The sequence below is a fragment of the Rhipicephalus microplus genome, chromosome 8 (genome assembly GCF_043290135.1).
Source record: "Rhipicephalus microplus isolate Deutch F79 chromosome 8, USDA_Rmic, whole genome shotgun sequence".
Taxonomy (NCBI): domain Eukaryota; kingdom Metazoa; phylum Arthropoda; class Arachnida; order Ixodida; family Ixodidae; genus Rhipicephalus; species Rhipicephalus microplus.
Genome location: NC_134707.1, coordinates 69,170,931 through 69,190,090, shown reverse-complemented (window position 1 = coordinate 69,190,090; position 19,160 = coordinate 69,170,931). Strand labels below are relative to the sequence as shown.

Below are 19,160 nucleotides of genomic sequence, written 5' to 3'. Positions count from 1 at the left end.
GAAGCATTCTACCACGGAGCTACGGCAGGTCTCGGAAATGCTGTTCAAATAGACGCTAATCTTCGTGAAATGTCAATAGTGGTTACAGTGCTGCCTATATAATTTTTTAAACATTACAAAAGCATTCCTTTGATATGGCCGTCACGTCAGGTTAACGTTAATTGTGATCACTTGTCATATGCTGAAGTTGATTTATGTAGCAGTGTCCAGGGCCAGCATCTTCGTGTGCGTCGGCAGCTCCATATCAACTTCCGGTGTTGCTAATACGCATGCTCCAGTTGGCATGGTTGCGCAAGTGCAAAGAACTTGTTTTATAAACATCTGCAACTCTTGAACATATGTCAGTGCGTGCAGCATTTGTACATATATTTAGCATCATTTCATGACGTGTCGCTCAACGAAGACAAATGCAACACAGTCACCTTTCCTCCACCTGCTTTGCATAACGTCGATTCCCAGGAACGTGAGATCTACCGAATTTTCATCACCGTCAGCACCATTGACTCACCACCACCACCACCTTCTGCCACCATTTTTTCCCTCTCGCCGTGATCAGCCATTATGCCCACTTCAGTTTCCAGCATATCCACTAATCTTTCCACCATATCCACTATTCATTCCGCCATATCTACCAACACTCCAAGCATCCACCAACCCAGGATTATCAATAGGGATCATTCTTGTAATGTCATAAAAGCATGCCCATAACTGAAATCCTTGACAGAATAAGAGTGGGAATGCTGGGTACTTCGGCACACAAACTGCACCCTACAAGGCTTTTATCGGTCTGTCAAGAATTTAAGTTCTACTCAAATGCCAAGGCATTTCTTTAGAAGCCCGTGGGTTGAAAATAAAAACAAGCGCTGCCAACAATTTTATTAGGTTTGCATATATATATATATATATATATATATATATATATATATCATTATTTCGTGACCTAGATGAATCATAAATTGATTTCTTTGCCTAATACAACGGCCTTAAACACGTTGCTATTGATGTCGCATGGTATTGTTTTCTTACTTGGCTAAACAGTAAATGCAAGACGCACCACAAGCAAGATGTGACCATTGACATGACATGACAATGAAGAATAGCGAGTTTGAGCCATACACATAAGTCATAATCACTATCACTGGCACATGCGAAGTATCCACTGACGATGACGATGCCATCACTGCACAGCGTGTGAAAGGGTACACATAATGATGATGACACTGACGGCCATAAAGAACAAGTGCGTTCCAAACCACACATTTTCACCTTGCCATGAAAGGAAGCGATCGCGAAACCATTCTCGCCTACGAAACGTAAAGCGGCAAGGCTGAAAACAATATGCTAGAAAAATAAATGAAACGGGGGGGCAGTTGCTATTATGCCTATTCTCTCGATCAAACTTGTCTGATTGTCAAGGTTATCACTGACAGATAACACCTACCGCCACAGCACCCTCATTTGCTCAATGCAGGGGAGGCGAGAAAGACAAGCATGTACCCCAGTGTCAACTAGGGATGGATTCTCAGAGCACAACAGGCTAGACGTAGGGTATTGTGTTGAGCAAATAGAAGTTTGGTTAGGTTAAGCAGCAGCTGGCAACTTCATTGAGTGATTGATATGAAGTGTTTAACGTCGCAAAACCATCATATGTATATGAGAGACGCCGTAGTGGGGGGCTCTGGAAATTTCGACCACCTGGGGTTCTTTAACGTGCACCAAAATCTGAGCAAACAGGCCTACAACATTTCCGCCTCCATCGGAAATGCAGCTGCTGCAGCCGAGATCCGAACCCGCGGCCTGCTGGTCAGCAGCCGAGTACCTTCGACACTAGACCACCACGGTGGAGCAACACCTGGCAACTTGATGCTTTGAGAGCTTTTTGTATGGCAGGGCATTGATGCGCACATGTCTTTTCATCAACTATTGTTGCAGCATGCTCACTCATGACCGAGATGTGCTTCTACGAGGCAGGCTGTTGAAGTGCTCGGTCTTAGTGTACCTTCCTGCGACACAGTTTACCCCTTTGTGTGCTTGCAGCCCCATGTGAGATATTGTTCATACTATCTTGTGACGTATGGTGGATGCGAAAATGCTTGATGCCTATCTAAGCTGATTTGTGTGCACGTCAAAGAGCCCCAGGTGGTAAGAACATCTGGAGCCTTCCTTCACGCGGCCTTACAGTCACATCAAGTTGTTGTGCATAAAACCCCAATAATAATGTTACGGGAACTACAACTACACAGGAGAGAAAAACGAGTGTATTAGCAAATTATACAGGTTGGTGTGACACCCCAGGGCTGTTAGGATCTCACGCGTCAAATCCGATTCTTCTTTATGGATGCGTATGCGATGGCGGAGCCATGCCCACTGCCTCGTAACATCACCCCCGGTGGACGAAGCGCCATCACGTCGCCGCTAAGTAAATAAAGACTGGCAGCGTAGTAGCTTTTTAGTCGAGACACATGAACAACATCAGTAGAGGGTATGACAGAAGATGGGTGTGGTTCAACGACAGGGATGAGGTAGCCGACGTCGGTGACCTTGCGGAGAACATTGTAGGGCCCTTTGTACCGTGGAAGGAGCTTCTCGCGCAAGCCTTCACGCTGATACGGCGTCCAAAGTAGGACGAGAGAGTTAGCAGGGTTGTCAACGTCGTGGTGCCAGTCATCGTAGCGGACTTTTTGTGAGGCCTCAGAAGCAGTGAGCCTAGTGTGCGCGATTTGGCGAGCGACGCGGGCTCGAGAAGCAACGTACTGAGAATACACCATTGGTGTGGTAGTAGCAGACAGAAGGAGTGTGTCAAATGGCAACGCAGGGTTGCGGCCGTACAGAGAAAGAAAGGAGAATAGCCGGCGGTGTAATGCCTCTATGAATTGTCCACAAACTTGACGGAGTAATTGCATCCTAGCCACGGTGATCCGTAGAGACGTACAAGGACAACATGTCTGTAAGTGTTCGATTGAGGCACTCTGTGAGACCGTTAGTCTAGGGATGGTAGGCAGTAATAAGGTGATGATCGGTAGAGCACCTACGGAGGATTTTGTCGATAGCTTTTGCGAGGAAGCACCGGCCGCGATCCGTCAGAAGCTGGTGCGGAGCTCCATGCATCTTGGTGTAACCTGAGAGACTTATAAATTACGTCGAAATTGTAATCCTGAAGACGTAGAGCGCAGCGACCTAGGTGACCATTTGGGTCCTTGAGCGACGACAACCAACTCAGAGCGTGGTGGTCCGTAATAGCTGAAAACTCCCGGCCATACAAGTAGGGGCGAAATTTCGCTACAGTCCAGAACAACGCAAGACACTCGTGCTCCGTTGTCGGAGAGTTTCGCTCAGATAAGAAGAGAAGGCGGGGTGCATACGCAATAACACGTGTTTGGCCCCCCTGGTGTTGAGCGAGGACGGCACTGACGCCGTGAGCACTGGCGTCTGGGCGAACTTCAGCCGTTGCGGACTGGTCGAAGTGAGCCAATATTGGTGGTGAAGTGTGCCACTGGATCAGCGTGGAAAACGCCCTTGCTTGGTCTTGGCCCCACGAGAAGAGCGCATTTGTTTTGCGAAAATGAGTGACTGGTCATGCAATTGTAGCAAAATTGCGTATAAAACGTCAAAAGTACGAGCATATGCCCACAAAACAACGAACACCTTTGGTAGTAGAAAGCAGAGGAAAGTTCTTGACAGCGCTAATCTCGTCAGGGTCCGGTTGGACGCCAGCAGCACTTACACGATGACCAAGTACCGTGATTTCTCGTCGGCCGAAACTGCACTTCTTCGAGTTCAGCTGGAGTCCCGCTCGACGAAAAACCGCTAGAATGGCCAACAAACGAGTTAGGTGTCTTTCAAATGTTGGAGAAAAAACAATCACATCGTCAAGGTAGCAAAGGCAGATGGACCATTTATAACCACGGAGGAGAGAGTCCATCATGCGTTCGAGCGTTACCGGGGCGTTGCATAGCCCAAAAGCATAACCTTGAACTGATAAAGGTCGTTCGGTGTGACAAAGGCAGTTTTCCCGCGGTCGAAGTCGTCGACGGTAATTTGCCAATAGCCCAAACGCAGATCTATAGAAGAGAAGTATCGCGCGCCAAGAAGGCATTCAAGGGCGTCGTCGATTCATGGCAGTGGATATATGTCTTTGCGGGTTATCTTCTTTAAGGCACAATAGTCAACAGAAAATCTCCAACTGCTATCCTTCTTTTTGACCAAAACAACAGGGGACCCCCATGGACTTGAAGAGGCCTCTAGGAATCCTTTGGAGAGCATCTTCTAGACTTCTCATTGTATGACCTGGCGTTCAGACTGGAAAACACGATATGGTAGCCGTCTAACAGGACTAGCATCGCTGCTACGTATTTGATGACGCACGACGGACGTCTGACCTTAAGGGCGGTCATTGATGTCGAAAATATCTCGGTAGGTGGTCAGAGCCTGGTGGAGTTGCACAGCCTGACAGGGTGGAAGATCAGGGGCAATCATCATCGTGATTTCATGTGTAGTTGCGTTTGCTCGGCTGAGCTACAATAGGGGACGAGCAGTCTTCATGGTCTAATGCCACGATGTTACATGTATCAAGTGGGGAAACATGGCCTAAGGAAATGTTTTGCGGGAGAACTTGGGTCGAACTACAAAAGTTGAGAAGCGGAAGCTGAACGTAGTTGTGTACGATAGTCACGATGGTATGCGGCATAGCAACACTTCGCGCCAAGAGCACATACACTAATGAAGACACTATGTAGTCACCGTCAGAGAGAGCTGGTGATATCGTTAAGGCCGCAAACGTGGTGGCTTGCGGGGGCAGCTGAACATAATCAACAGCGCACAAGCAGTGTGACGGTGAGGACGGCACAGCTTCAAGTTGAGGCAGTTCAAGTTGGAGAACACCGGTTGCACAGTCAATGAGAGCGGCATGAGTGGACAAGAAATCCAATCCGAGAATCAGGTCATTGGGCTACTGCTCAATAACTGCAAAGAGAACAGATGTGGGGTGATTGACGATAGTGATGCGTGCGGTGCACATTCCTGTGATGGCAAGACTTCTTCCGTCGACGATACGAATAATGCCAGAAGCAGCCGGTGTGAGAACGTTCTTCAGGTGGCGACGAAGTCGGGCACTCATGACAGAAATATGCGCCCCAGTGTCAATAGGTGCAGAAACAGTCAGGCCGTCAACGTCTACGTCGATCAAATTTTGTCATGTCGGCAGTACAAGGAGAAAATTTGAGGTCGGTATAGAGGATGCAGCTTCGCCTCTAAGAGCTGCACCGCTTAGTTTTCCTCATGATAATTGAGCGGGGAGGTCGGGCGTCGTCCAGGTGGTGAACGAGACTGATGACGTCGAGGCGATGGTGAGCGGCTGTGCTGCGTATCAGGGGCATCGAAGGTTTGAAGTCGGCGGTAGCTGTCGGAGATCGGCGCAGGAAGCTAGAAAAGGCGATAGCTGTCGGCGTGGCGAGCAGTGTTATACTGTGTTCAGGACAAAGACCAATGATTGCGGCAATACTGGGCGATATGCCCTATGCGGCGGCAGTTAAAGCAGATCGGCCGATTATACACCGTTCGCCATTCGGCTTGATTGCGAGAGCACGGAAAAAACCGTTCCTGGGGTGGTGACCTGGGGCGAGGCAGCGACCTTGAACGGAAGCCAATTGGTCGAGACTGAGAAACTGCGCAAACATCGAAGCCCAAATTGCTGAGTTCTTCCCGCACAATCGACTGTACCCAAGCAAACCTGAGGTACTTGCGAATCAAAGTGGCCGTTGGCGGGAAGAGTAGGTGTAATCGCTTCGATTTCCCGCCGGACAATTCACGTAATTTCAGACGCCGGTGAAAACTGCTGATGAGAGGTCAGTCTATCTTCGCAGGAGGACGCCGAAGCGGTGTTCGGCAGTCGAGTGAATGATCTTGAAATACGCCTGCTTTTGGCCTGTTCAAAACGCCGGCATTGCTGGAAAAATTCCACGACGGTCGCGCAGTTTCGGCACATTAGCTGGTTGAACGCATCGTCCGCTATCCTTTTGAGGACGTGGTCAACCTTATCTAACTCCAACATGTCGTTGTCAACTTTACGACATAGAGCCAGCACGTCCAGTATATACGAGATATACGGCTCTGTGGACGTCTGAGCACGTATAGACAAATCCTTCTTTGCAGCTGCTTTTCGACCGATGGGCTTCTCAAATAGGTCGCGAAGCTTCTCCTTGGATGTGTCCCGATTTCCGATCTCCTCCTCATGGTTCTCGTTCCAGACTTTTGCCGTGCCTTGGTAAAACAGCACGTTGGCCAGCATGAGAGTCGGGTCATACCAGCTGAGCGCACTGGTACGCTCGTAGTCAGCTATCCAGTCGTCAACATCAACTTTGTCCGTACCGCAGAACATTCCTTAGTGTTTCGGATGCATCAGCACGTACGTGGGTAGGGTCGTGCTGGTGAAGGCGTTGCTTATGATGATGCAAGGGTCGCGGAGGCCGATAAAGAAGTGGCCGTGGAATTAGTCCGGTGTTCCATCACGAATACTCCGATTTGACGACCACTGCAGCGCTCCATTGTATGGCGCTTCGTAACCCAGCACGTCCAACAATCTGTTACGGGGATTACACGGAAGAGAGAAACGAGTGTATTTGCAATATTTACAGGTAGGTGTGACATTTCAGGGCTGCTAGGATCTCGCGCGCCGAATCAGCTTCTTCTTCATCGATGCGTCTACGATGGCGGAGCCATGCCCACTGCATTGTAACAATATTATGATGAGATCGGTTGCTTTTGGTGTACTGACAAGCCATGTTCAGAGAAGTAGACAAGGCTTGTATTTCCAGATTGGTAATTTCTCGACATTGTAACGTACGAATAACGACGGCACACTGCTGTAGCCTGTGGTAACAGCCGTCAGTAGCTTTCAGACTATAGAGGAAAATGTAGGTTATCAATGTGCGGTTGGAGCTTTAGACTTATAAAGACGACTGAGCATTGTGAAAAAAGTTCACGACTTCGTTACCACAATTTTCAAGGCACTTTCGCACGTGCTGTGGACACTGCACTGCATATGTTCAGGGTAAAAAAGACTTCCAATCACATGAACTAACAAGATACTCCCTGAAATGCTATACGAGGCATACCCGAGGCTCCTCCTAGGTGTCAGTTTTGATTGCCAATTGCATGACAAAATTTCTGTTCATACACAGCTAGCTATCTCTAAACGTTGATTGACGTTTTTAGCCGCATTATTGGTGACCTCGTGACAGCAACATTTAACCCGGTATGGAGCACCACAAAGACTGTTCCTCTAAGATTGTTCTTCCAGCCATTGATTAATAATGACATGCGGGGTTTAACGTCCTGAAACCACCATATGATTGTGAGAGATGCTGTAGTGAAGGGCTCCGGAGATTTATACCTCCCGGGGTTCTTTACCCTGCACCCAACTCTGAGCACACCGGCCTACTACATTTCCACCTCCAGCGGAAATGGAGCCGCCGCAGCCGGAATTCAATCCCGCGACTAGTGGGTCAGCAGCCGAGTACCTTAGCCACTGTACCACCGCGGCAGAGTGATTCTCCAGCCATCACCATACAAATAGGTACAAAAAAGAAACAAGAGTGATATTTATATATAAATGACTGTAGAAATGCTGCATTCTTGTCTCAGCACTGGTTTTTTATGTAACGTTGCATCAAGACAGATAACAAAGTCCACCCTACGAGTTCACAAAAGGAGGCAGGAAGTTAATTCAAAATATAAATCTTGGCATTTTGAATGGAAACAAAAGAACAGTATTGTTCTCTATTTGTGCTAATCAAGACACTTTATTAGAGCAAGATTGCAATAGTGGTTACGTGCAGTTCAGCTATGGCGATAGAACTACCTTCTCATACAAATGCAGGCGCACTATCCCACACATACCGTAATAGCCAATACACAGTATACAGCATTCTATAATCCAGATTTTTCGGCGCATGCGTTCTCAGACATGCTCACTCAAGTGATCTGCTACCTCTAGTTTATTGCACAATCTATTCCTTTATAGCGATCAGCGATAGGTGAAGGAAGATGTAGAGATACGACTATAGAAACTTGCAGCCATTTTCATGTCTCCTGAAATGAAGTCCAAGTAATGTGATTCTTCAGTTGGTCCTGACTTTCGGTAGCGTCACTATTTGTGATCCCACAGTATGGTAGCCCTATTACCCGAGAGTATGGTCTCCCTATTACCCTGCGGACATAAGAAAAATCGCAACTAAATGAGATAGTCGGCAATGATCTCTGGCAAAATCTGAAAGTATTAGTGCTTGTCACTCACTGCAAAGTTAATCTTTTAAGAACTGAAATTGCCAGTTGGTAGAATAAAGAAATTATTGTTGCGGAGCAGTAAAAAAAATAGACGACAGTGATGTGTCTTTCTTTCTTGGCCTCATTTTTGGCGTTTGCTGCATTAGAACGTCGGTAATCTACAATATATACACTGGTCCAAGATAATTTTTATTTTATATCATTTTATTTATAATACCCTCAGGGCCAACAAGGCATTAAAGAGGGGAGTGGGTAAATACATGAAAAATACAAATAAAGCAGTGCAATAAATACAAATAAACAATACAATAACTACAAATAAAAGAATACAATAAAAGACAGATATTATTAACATTTCTGCAGAATGTATAAAAAATAGTTATTACTAAATATACAAAAACAGAAGCAATAAGCATAGGTAACAGATTTTCTTGGTTATACAATGTTAGCTAATGTTTCGTGGAAAAGTTTGAAGTCAGTAATGGTTGCGACATTCGGGGAAAGGCGGTTCCAATCATGAGATGGGCGGGGAATAAATGACTGAAAGAAAGACCTAGTGTGACATGATGCGATTCCTACCTTATTGCGATGATCAACACGGTTTGAGATGTACACAGGCTGGAGTATCAGGTCATTATGAAGTGTAGGGTGATAGAAAATTTATGAAACAGTGAAAGACGGGCAATTTTTCGTCGGTGAGCCAATGGAATAAGTGATAAATTATTTTTCATTGAAGTAATACTTGCAGTGCGGTTGTAGTTAGAGAGGATGAACCTAGCAGAGTTATTTTGTACTAGTTCAAGAGATGTGATGAGATTAGCATGACTGGGATCCCATATGGCGGATGCATATTCGAGTTTGGGGCGTATGAGAGACTTATAGAGTACTAGTTTCAAGGAAGAGGGTGCTTTGGAGAAGCTACGTCGTAAGTAGCCGAGCATGCGATTAGCATTGTAAATCACGTACTCTACATGAGTTGTCCAACTTAGGTTATTTGTGATGTGCACGCCAAGATATTTATAAGACAGGACGGAATCTAAAGGAACGTTGTTTAGGTGGTAGGTGTTATGATTCGAGTTAGTTCTTGATACGTGCATTATCTTACATTTCTTAATAGTAAGTTCCATTAACCAGATATTACACCAATTAGCTATATTATTTAGGTCACCTTGAAGTGTTTTAGTATCATCAACAGTGCTGATTTCGCGGTAAATAATCTGCGAACAGATGTATGTTAGAAGTTATTGAAGAAGTTAAATCATTAATATATACAAGAAATAATAAAGATCCCAACACTGAACCTTGAGGCACACCGGATTGTACTTCAGTTAGTGGTGAATGATGGTCGTTAGCAGTTACGAATTGGAAACGATTAGAGAGAAAATGTTCCATCCATTTAAGAAGCTTAGTGTCAATATTTAGCAAGCTTAGTTTTAAGAGCAGTAATTTATGGCAAACCTTGTCAAATGCTTTGCTAAAATCCAAAAAAATACTGTCAGCGCAAAATGATCGATCCAGAATTTGATGCAGATTATGAGTAAACGAAGCAAGCTGTGTCTCGCAGGAATACTGTTTTCTAAAACCATGTTGCGCTTTAGCAAAATATGAATTAGACTCTAGAAAGTTAGCAAGGTTCGAGAAGATTACATGTTCTAATAATTTGCAGCAATTACTTGTTAGTGATATAGGTCGGTAATTAAGAGGCGAGTTTCTGGGGCAAGATTTATAGATTGGAACCACCGTCCCTATTTTCCATTCCTTTGGAAGTTGACAAGTACTCAATGATTGTTGAAATATTTGACTTAGTATCATTGAACTAACTACGTTAGTGCTTTTAAGAAATTTGCTATTAATGCCATCATAGCCAGGAGCGGAGTGGAACGGTAACTTATCTATTAGTTTCAATATTCCAGGTACCTCAATAATTACTGGATCCATGGGCATGTAATTATAGCGGTGCGCATAAGGAAGTATGATGTTGGCGGATTCGGAGTACTGGCTTGAAAATGAATCATTAATAGCTGATGCGCACATGTTATCGGGGATATTATTTCCAGATGAACTTCTAGTGATATAGTGTTGTTAGTGGTTGGGTTAATCATTTGCCAAAACTTTCTAGGGTTATTTTTCAATGTTTCAGGTAGTGTTCTAGTTAGGTAGTTGTTTTTTGCAGTTTTTAGAGCTCTTAAGTAGGCGTTTGCAGCAGATTTGTAAGTTGTCCAGCGCGAAGGTGAAGGCGAGCTTTTAGCTAAACGAAAGAAACGCTTTTTCCGATTAGGTAGGCGTTTTAAATGACTGGTATACCATGGCGCTTGGGGATTAGAAATGAGTGTGCGATTTGGGATGTACTTCTCTATCAATTTATGAACTGTGCATGCGAACAGATTCCAGTTGGATTGAACGGAACGAGATTCAAAATCTCTAACAAAATCATCGTAAAAGTGAGTTAGCTCATTATTTATTGCTTCGAAGTTAGCTTTCCGGTAGCATCGTATGCGTTTCTGCTGTTTAGTCTTTTTACTAGGGCTAATATTGATAACAAAGTTTAGCGAGACGTGGTCGCCGATTCCTGGTAAGTATGTAATGTCGGAGACAAGGTCAGGATGCGTTGCTAGTATTAGGTCGAGAGTGCTTGCTGTATTACTTGTAATTCTTGTGGCTTGAGTTACTAACTGATTCAAGCAATAAACGGAGCATGTATTCAGAAAGTCTTCACTCTGCTGTGAAAAGGGGGAAATACGTATCGGCATTGTGTTCCACGTTATGTTGGGAAAGTTCAAATCTCCGAGTAAAAACATAGGTAAAGAAGGGAAACGAGAGCTTACTATGTTGATGGAGTCATGCAGTTCGTTAACAAATGAGGATGGTGAGGAAGGTGATCTGTAGCAGGTACCTAGAACCAGTTTACAGCTACCCAAAGTTAGTAAAGCCCAGGTTATTTCTAGTAAACTGTTTACTTGGATTGGTGATGATGGTATGTCCTTCGAGACCGCAAGTAGTACGCCTCCTCCTCTATGCTCGCTGCGGTCGCAGCGATATACCATAAAGTTGTTTGCCTCGTAAAATATTTCTGAGTCTGTTGTTTGTGCGGACAGCCACGTTTCAGTTAAAGCTACTATTTTCGCATCGCATGTATCTATAATGGATGAGAGGGCACAACGTTTATTGAGAACACTTCTGGCGTTAGCAAACAATACAGATACCGGATGCGATTGACGATGCGATGATATGCCACTACCCCTCCCTTCTCCCTACAGTGAGGCATTTCGCCCAGTGGAGTCCCCGCGACCTGATTGGTTGCCACGCGATCGTATTTCTTCAACGCAATCAAGTTCAAAGTTGTAGTAAAAACGTTCATTATTCATGAGCAATTTGTTATAGCGCAGTTTAAACTGCAGGCGCCCAGCATAGTTCTTTGCAAATTCAATAATTTTTGGCGAGAAGTGCGGGTACGTTGACAAAAATTTTCCGTCACTGAAATGTTCTTTTGTTTCAGCTGATTACGAAGTGACAAAACTTATTCTCTGGTCTTGTAGTTGGAAAATTTGGCTATTATGGGGCGGCATTTGGCAGGTGCAAACAGGCCAAGTCGGTGTGCGCGATCAATTGACTCTGTGCAAAAAGATCCAAGTACTTCATTTATCGGTGCTGATAGCTTAGCTTCAGTTTCGTTCCAGGTTTCTTTAGCGTCAGCTATACCATGAATTTTTAGGTTGTCACGCCTAGATCTGTCCTCAATCTCATCGAAGCGTGTTTGATAGTTATTACTTTGGTGCGTTAGACCAGATAACGACGCGTGTACTTCTGATAAATCTTTGCCAAGTTGATCAAAGTCCTTCGATTTTTCTTCGAGTTCGTCTAGTCTTTTTTGTATGCCGGTTATTTTTGTTTCTATGTTTTTTTGCCCGTTTTTAATTGCTTTAACGTCAGGAGCTAGTTCGGTTTGCACTTTCGAACTTTGGAGTGAACGGCTGTGTATATCTTTGAGTAGTTTAAACATTGCTTTCATCTGCTCGGCAAGATTTTCTGGTAACGAATCAATATCAAGTACGTTTTCACAGCGCGTGTTAGGTCCCGGGTTAGTTTCAACATCTCCAGATTGTAGGAGTAAAAAAAAGCATGGAAAAACAGTCGCATACAACTTCATACAACACTTTTGGGAATGGAAACAGTAGCAAAAACGGGTTGTCCGATTTTTTAGCGTATAGAGAAAACTTTGTACACACCTGCATGATGAAAAACCGGTGGTTAGAAGCCATGCAAAGCGCACTGTTTCCGTGCCCACTGAAAGGCAAATCCATGCGCCGTGTGCTTAAGTAGACCACGGGAGGTGTTGGCGACGTCGATGCGGCTGGGAACCCGAAGTAGAGTCCTTCTGTCGCAGTGAAGTTGTAAAAAATTTCATCGTCAACCCTGTTGTCCGGTCCGTACGAGGGTGGCAACTTCATCACCATCTCCCACGAACACACGTGTGCCGCCGACGAGCACGCTATCAGGAGAGTCAGCAGATTCTGCATGATGAAAAACCGGTGGTTAGAAGCCATGCAAAGCGCACTGTTTCCGTGCCCACTGAAAGGCAAATCCATGTGCCGTGTGCTTAAGTAGACCACGGGAGGTGTTGGCGACGTCGATGCGGCTGGGAACCCGAAGTAGAGTCCTTCTGTCGCAGTGAAATTGTAAAAAATTTCATCGTCAACCCTGTTGTCCGGTCCGTACGAGGGTGGCAACTTCATCACTATCTCCCACGAACACACGTGTGCCGCCGACGAGCACGCTATCAGGAGAGTCAGCAGATTCTGCATGATGAAAAACCGGTGGTTAGAAGCCATGCAAAGCGCACTGTTTCCGTGCCCACTGAAAGGCAAATCATGCGCCGTGTGCTTAAGTAGACCACGGGAGGTGTTGGCGACATCGATGCGGCTGGGAACCCGAAGTATAGTCCTTCTGTCGCAGTGAAATTGTAAAAAATTTCATCGTCAACCCTGTTGCTCGGTCCGTACGAGGGTGGCAACTTCATCACTATCTCCCACGAACACACGTGTGCCGCCGACGAGCACGCTATCAGGAGAGTCAGCAGATTGTGCATGATGAAAAACCGGTGGTTAGAAGCCATGCAAAGCGCACTGTTTCCGTGCCCACAGCGCACTGTTTCCGTGTTCACAATAATATTGTGAACGTGACTGTGAGCTGTCAGTTATTGAGCTATCTTTTTTCTACAGGACAGTTGTGGGCACTCCTTTACAAGTGTATTGCTCTCGAAAGCTCAAAATTTGCTTTTACAAGATACATATGGCATCATGCACATGGCTCGTTATTCATATTACTGTGCCGATACGTACATATGTCAAAAGCTGCGCCTTAATATAAGAAACCGAAGACGTTGTCTCCTTCGTACTGTTGACACTCATTGCTTTAGGAAGCAGTATCTGACTTTTTCGCCACGGTGGTCTCGTGACTAAGGCGCTCGACTGCTGACCGCAGGTGAAGGAATAGAATCCTGGTCGCAGCGGCCATTTTTCTTTTGATGACGCAGTAATGCTTTGGGCCAGTATGATTAGATTTAGGTGCACATAGAAGAAACCCAGGTGATCGGTTGTTCGGAAGCCCACCACTACGGCGTCTCTCGTAATTGTACCGTGGTTGAAGAAGGTAAGTTCTTACAATTATTAGTATTGGTATCTTATTCGGAAAAAATGTCTGTCAGAGGACGTCATTCACAATTTGTTTTCACAGGTTTTATAGAAGAAGCTCTGATCTTATGTGTTCCACTTAACTTACTTCAGCAATGTTTTTGAGTCTACTTTCCCGTGCTTGTTGTGGTCTCTCTTCCTTGCGAAATGGCGTCGATTCAGCCAGGACGTGGACAAAACAGTTCGAAAGATTCAACTGCAGCAAAACTATGACTTTTTACAAAAAATCTCTCCAAGGAAGTGAAAAAAAGAAATACGTGAGCTCCACATTGCTTTGCAACTAACCTAGCAAGTACTAAAGCTCCGTAAAGCACGAAATGAACGTAAGTTAACCAACAGCCACCATCATCAACATCTACTAGTCTACTACCACTGAAGAAAGGAAGCCTCTTGCATATTCCGTCAAACAACCCCGCGCGTTTTCGTTGTCACAATGCAAACACGAACATCTTCATATCATCGGCCAGCTAACTCTCTGCTCTTCCCCCTACGCGTTAGCCATTGCTTTGTGAACCATCCATACGCCATGTTTATCTTTCTTATGAGCCTCGCACCCAGCCGATGCCTATTTGCTCTTCTTTGTTTCAACTCTCACATCACAAGCCCGTTCGTTCCCTCTACCACTGGGATCTCTCTTGTCTCTTCAAGTAACATCTGCCATGTTACTTTCCATCTCTCACTGCGTTATCTTCGATTTATGGTGAACCCTCTTTGTAAACCTCTAATTTTCTGTTCCTAAGTGACTAACGATAAGATGCTGCTGTTATGTACGTTATTTTTCTGGGCTAGTAATTAGAGTACTATGACTTGAGAATGCTTATCAAATGTGCTCCATTCCAGTCTTACTCTTGCAGTTATTTTGCTTTTTATGGTTTGGCTCCATGGTTACTACGTGTCCTAAGTGGACGTAGTTCTTTACAAATCCCGGTGCCTCACCCCTCATCGCAAAGCATTGTTATATGCTGTAACTGCAGCACATAAAGTTTCTTCCATATATATGAAGTATCAATCTACTCCCGGCAGCTCAAAACGTCAGGCAGATGCTGTGCGTATCTTTTTGTGCAATTGCAGAACCATAAAAGTGCCAGACTGCTAGCCGCGATAAATACGAAATCTCAATGTGCTGCGATTGCAACCATTGTTTTCGCCTTGCAGAGAAACTGTAAATGTTTTACATCCTTTCGAACAAAACAAGCAGGCAGTTTGCCTGTGGATAATGCTACAACACTCAAAAAGAACATTGATATATTACGACGAGCAGTTTACGTTGTAAAAGGAAATAGAGGAAGAGCCACCACGAGTAACATTATACAAACGCGCCCAATATGGAGTGCTAATAAACAATCTAGGAGAGGAAGGTGCACTTTATTTACCAATTCGTGTGACTGAGCTGCTGACAAGTTCGTTAGAAAGGAAAGCAAAGTTGTCCCTGTGTGTGTATCATATAATCATGCATGTCAAAAACACTTAGAAAAGCTACAGCGCATACAGTATTGAATTCCACAGTTCCGATGGCTCGAAAAAGTAATGCAGCTTGATATTTTTACGAATATGCGTGTGAATTGATTATAAACGCTTCTTCACATCGCCGCGACGTTATGATTGAGTAAGCACAAACGAACACATGTTACGTACCCCGCCCACGGTTTGGAGGTGGCAAATTGGGAGCGATGAGTCTACCATTATGCCAGTTATCTGTAAAAGAAAGATAAAGCACTGAATTCACCGTCACTAAACATGAAGTAACCGCGTTTAAAACAAGCTGTAATGCAATTTCAAGTATTGAAAAGCGCGAAAGCCAGAGCGTGGTAACTAGATCAAACGTCCGAAAATCTATCATAGGGTAGTAGCTTAAAAACATGAGACGTCATTCACTCCACGATTACCTCGACAGATGAAGTACATCAAACTTGAAAATATCTAAAATAATTAACAAATCTTTATATGAACAAATATCAGCCAGACCTTCTCCGAGACTCTCACCGATTAATGAACAGTTTTCGGAGTGAAACTTGTTACATCTTTTCAAAACTCTGTTAAACGAAAATCTACTTGCACAGACTGTGAAAGCTGTAACAAAGATTGGGCTGAGGGTTGCCTGCCATTAGGGAACCCTGGATTTACCGGTTTAGTGTGTGCAAGTGTTGCATATGTGTAGGCAGCTTGGCATTCTTAGTAGCAAAAACGTGCTTCTTCTGTAATGATGTGGCAACCTTGCCACGGCTGCTAATTCTCACACTACTCTCCTTGGCCTGTTGCTGTGCGCTGCTGTTCCACCACCACCACCTGTTTCAGGGGTGAAGCTCCTTTATGCGTGGGTTTGTACATAGTCCGATATATGTATTAGTAGTAACTGGTCGCAACGTTGATCTGTCGGGAAAGGCTGCATGCGTGCCAAATTATACAGTCCCAAAGGCTCGAAAAAATGCTGCAGTTTGATAGTTTTACGAATATGCGCGCAATTTGATTACAAACGCTTCTTTGACTCCACCATGATGTGATTCAGTAAGCACAACAGAACACACGATGCAAGTTAATAACCACTGGTGGTACATACCTGCTCTAGAGCGGGTATGGGCCACAGTGACAGCAAGATGGGAGATGGCGGTACTTGAAGTGTTCACTAGATGGACACATGCACAAACAGACGCGCGAATTTAAGGACGAATGAACGCAAGAATGGACTAACAGACAGATCGGTGGACTCACGCTCGAGTCACCGCTGATTGGCGAGAGTTATGCTATCAGAGCACTTTGTTTGCAAGCTAACCTCCTCAAATGCCCCTTACCTTTCGGCTCCATGCTCTGGGCACATATATCAGTACATGTCGTGTTTCTTATGTCTTTTTTTCATTTTCAAACGATGAGTTATTGTCTAGATGTCTCTATTGGACTGTCCGTTTGGAGAAAAAGGAAGAAAATTAGGAGGAAATGAACGGCACCGAGGTTAACCAGCCTGTAGGCAGCCGGTTTGCTACTCTGCGCATGGGAGGAGAATGGGGGAGATGAAAAATAGAGAGCAGAGAGGGAAGAGAGATAAACACAGCACATTCAGCAGCCCACGCACGCACACTCAGTCATAGTCCAGCATTGTCTTTTGCGGTCTGTGACATTGATGTTACAGCCGCTTGTTCAAGCCCGTGTCGTGTAAGAATTTCAACAGAGCATTTGTCACCTTCAGTTACAATGTTTTCTCTCGGGCACTTGGCAGAATAGTGTCCACAGACATTTGGCTGTTGCCGATGGGCGCAAGAACGGACGTCAGTGACTGTCTCTGGATGTCGTACAACGTACAGCCGCACAGGATGTGGTGTAGCGTCTCTTCGCAATGACAGGCATCGCAGAGAGCGTTGTCGACCATTCCTATGACAAAGAAATAAGATTTTGTAAATGCCACTCCTAGACATAAGCGATAAAGAAGGGTGGCTTCTCTTCGGTCGAGCTTAGTGGGCATGCGGAGAGCCATCAAAGAGGGCAGGTGGTGTTGACGATTCGTATCGATGCTTGGTGGGCACCATAGTGAAAACGTGATTTCACGCGCAAGTCGTCGAAGATTACTGGCTGCATCTGTCCGTGAAAATGGCATGGCTTCTTCTCGTGTTCCCTCAAGAGCTGCCCGCGCGGCAGTATCGGCATGTTCGTCCGCTATGACGCCGCAGTGACTTGGAAGTCACTGAAACGTGACATGATGCCCTTTCTCGTGTGAAGTGTGGAGAAGGCATTGAATTTCTAAAACAGGCTATTCGCACGGCCCGAGACGCAGTGCGGAGAGCAAAGATTGTAGGGCCGCCCTTGAGTCACTGAAAATCGACCATTGTTGCGGTGGTTCCTGAAGTGCAGCACCGCAAAGCAGCTAGTTACGCTGCTGTAGATGCCGTTGAATGGTCAGTCCTAAAACTGATGGTAACACCTCTTGCTAGGACAACTACTGCACCTGACGAACACTGGCAGATCGTGGAGCCATCGGTATATATATATATATATATACATATATATATATATATATATATATATATATATATATATATATATATATATATATATATATTGTAACAGCGAGCTGTGGTGAGATGGTTTTATTTACAGGAAGTGAACGATGGTCGTTTGCGGCAGCACACTGCGATCATGCCAAAACTCTTCTTCTTCTCCTTCTCTTCTCTACCTTTTACTAGTCTGTTACATTCCTCCGCAAGCAGACGATGCCGGTAGGGTGAGTTATGATGCACAAGGAGGGTAGAAATGTTTCAGGTGAGCAACGTGAGTAAGCTGCGTTCTGCTCGATCGTTGACCATTGGACAAAAGACGAGCTATTACGTAAGTGAGCTGGCTCAGACGCTCCAAAACTACAAATGGGCCTGAATATCTTTATAGAAGCTTTTGACACAATCCACGCTTGCGTTGCGGTGTGCAAAGTAACACCAAGTCACCTTTTTTGAATAAAACCAGTTAGTGACGGTCGTCGTATCGTTCCTTAGAACGACGTTGAGAGGCCAGAGTCTGAAAACGAGCATTTCAACGGGCTTCTTTCGCGAGGCACATGGTGTTTGATACAGAGTCGTCATTGTGTAGAATGAAGGGTAAGAAAGTGTCTAGAGGGCCTAGTGGCAACCTGGCGTGCAACTGATAAAATGGGCTTAAGTTCGTTGTTTCATGTTTTGCCGTGTTAAAACGCGTACGTGATAAAAGGCAGCACTTCATCCCAGTTCTTGTGATTGGAAGAAACATACATGGCAAGCATGTTGGTCAGCGTTTTGTTTGTCCATTCAATGAGGCCATTCGTCTGCGGTTGATACGATGTGGAATGAAGGAACTGTGTCGTGCACATGCACTGTAATTTTTTAACGGCATCAGCAGTGAACTGACGGCCACGGTCGCTCATAATAACACGCGGTGGGAAATGGCGAAGGACCACGGAGTGGAGCAAGAAGTCTGCCACGGATGCAGTGGTAGAAGAGGAAATAGCTGCGGTTTCGGCATACCGCGTAAGATCATCCACGCAGACGATTATCCAATGCTTCTTATAGCTAGATAACGGAAACGGACACATAATGTCAATTACTACTTGTTTAAAAGGTGTGTTGGGTAGTGTTAACGGCTGAAGGAGACCTAGTGTAGCGGTGGTCGGGCGCTTGTGACGTTGGCACGTCTCGCAGCTAGCGACGTAACGCTTCGTCGTTTCCTACATCT

The 19,160-nt window shown here is 45.1% G+C and overlaps 1 protein-coding gene across 1 annotated transcript in view; it reads right to left on the bottom strand.

The window, feature by feature from the left end:
* Nucleotides 1-7,975: 7,975 nt before the first annotated feature.
* LOC142768589 (uncharacterized) overlaps nt 7,976-19,160 on the bottom strand; it is a 45,014-nt gene continuing 33,829 nt past the window's right edge. Inside the window, exons 5-6 of the mRNA XM_075870594.1 lie at nt 15,609-15,668; nt 7,976-8,206 (exon numbers count right to left, since the gene is read on the bottom strand). Coding sequence (XP_075726709.1) covers nt 8,202-8,206; nt 15,609-15,668 — 65 coding nt within the window. The 3' untranslated portion in view covers nt 7,976-8,201. The remainder of the gene's footprint in view (nt 8,207-15,608; nt 15,669-19,160) is intronic.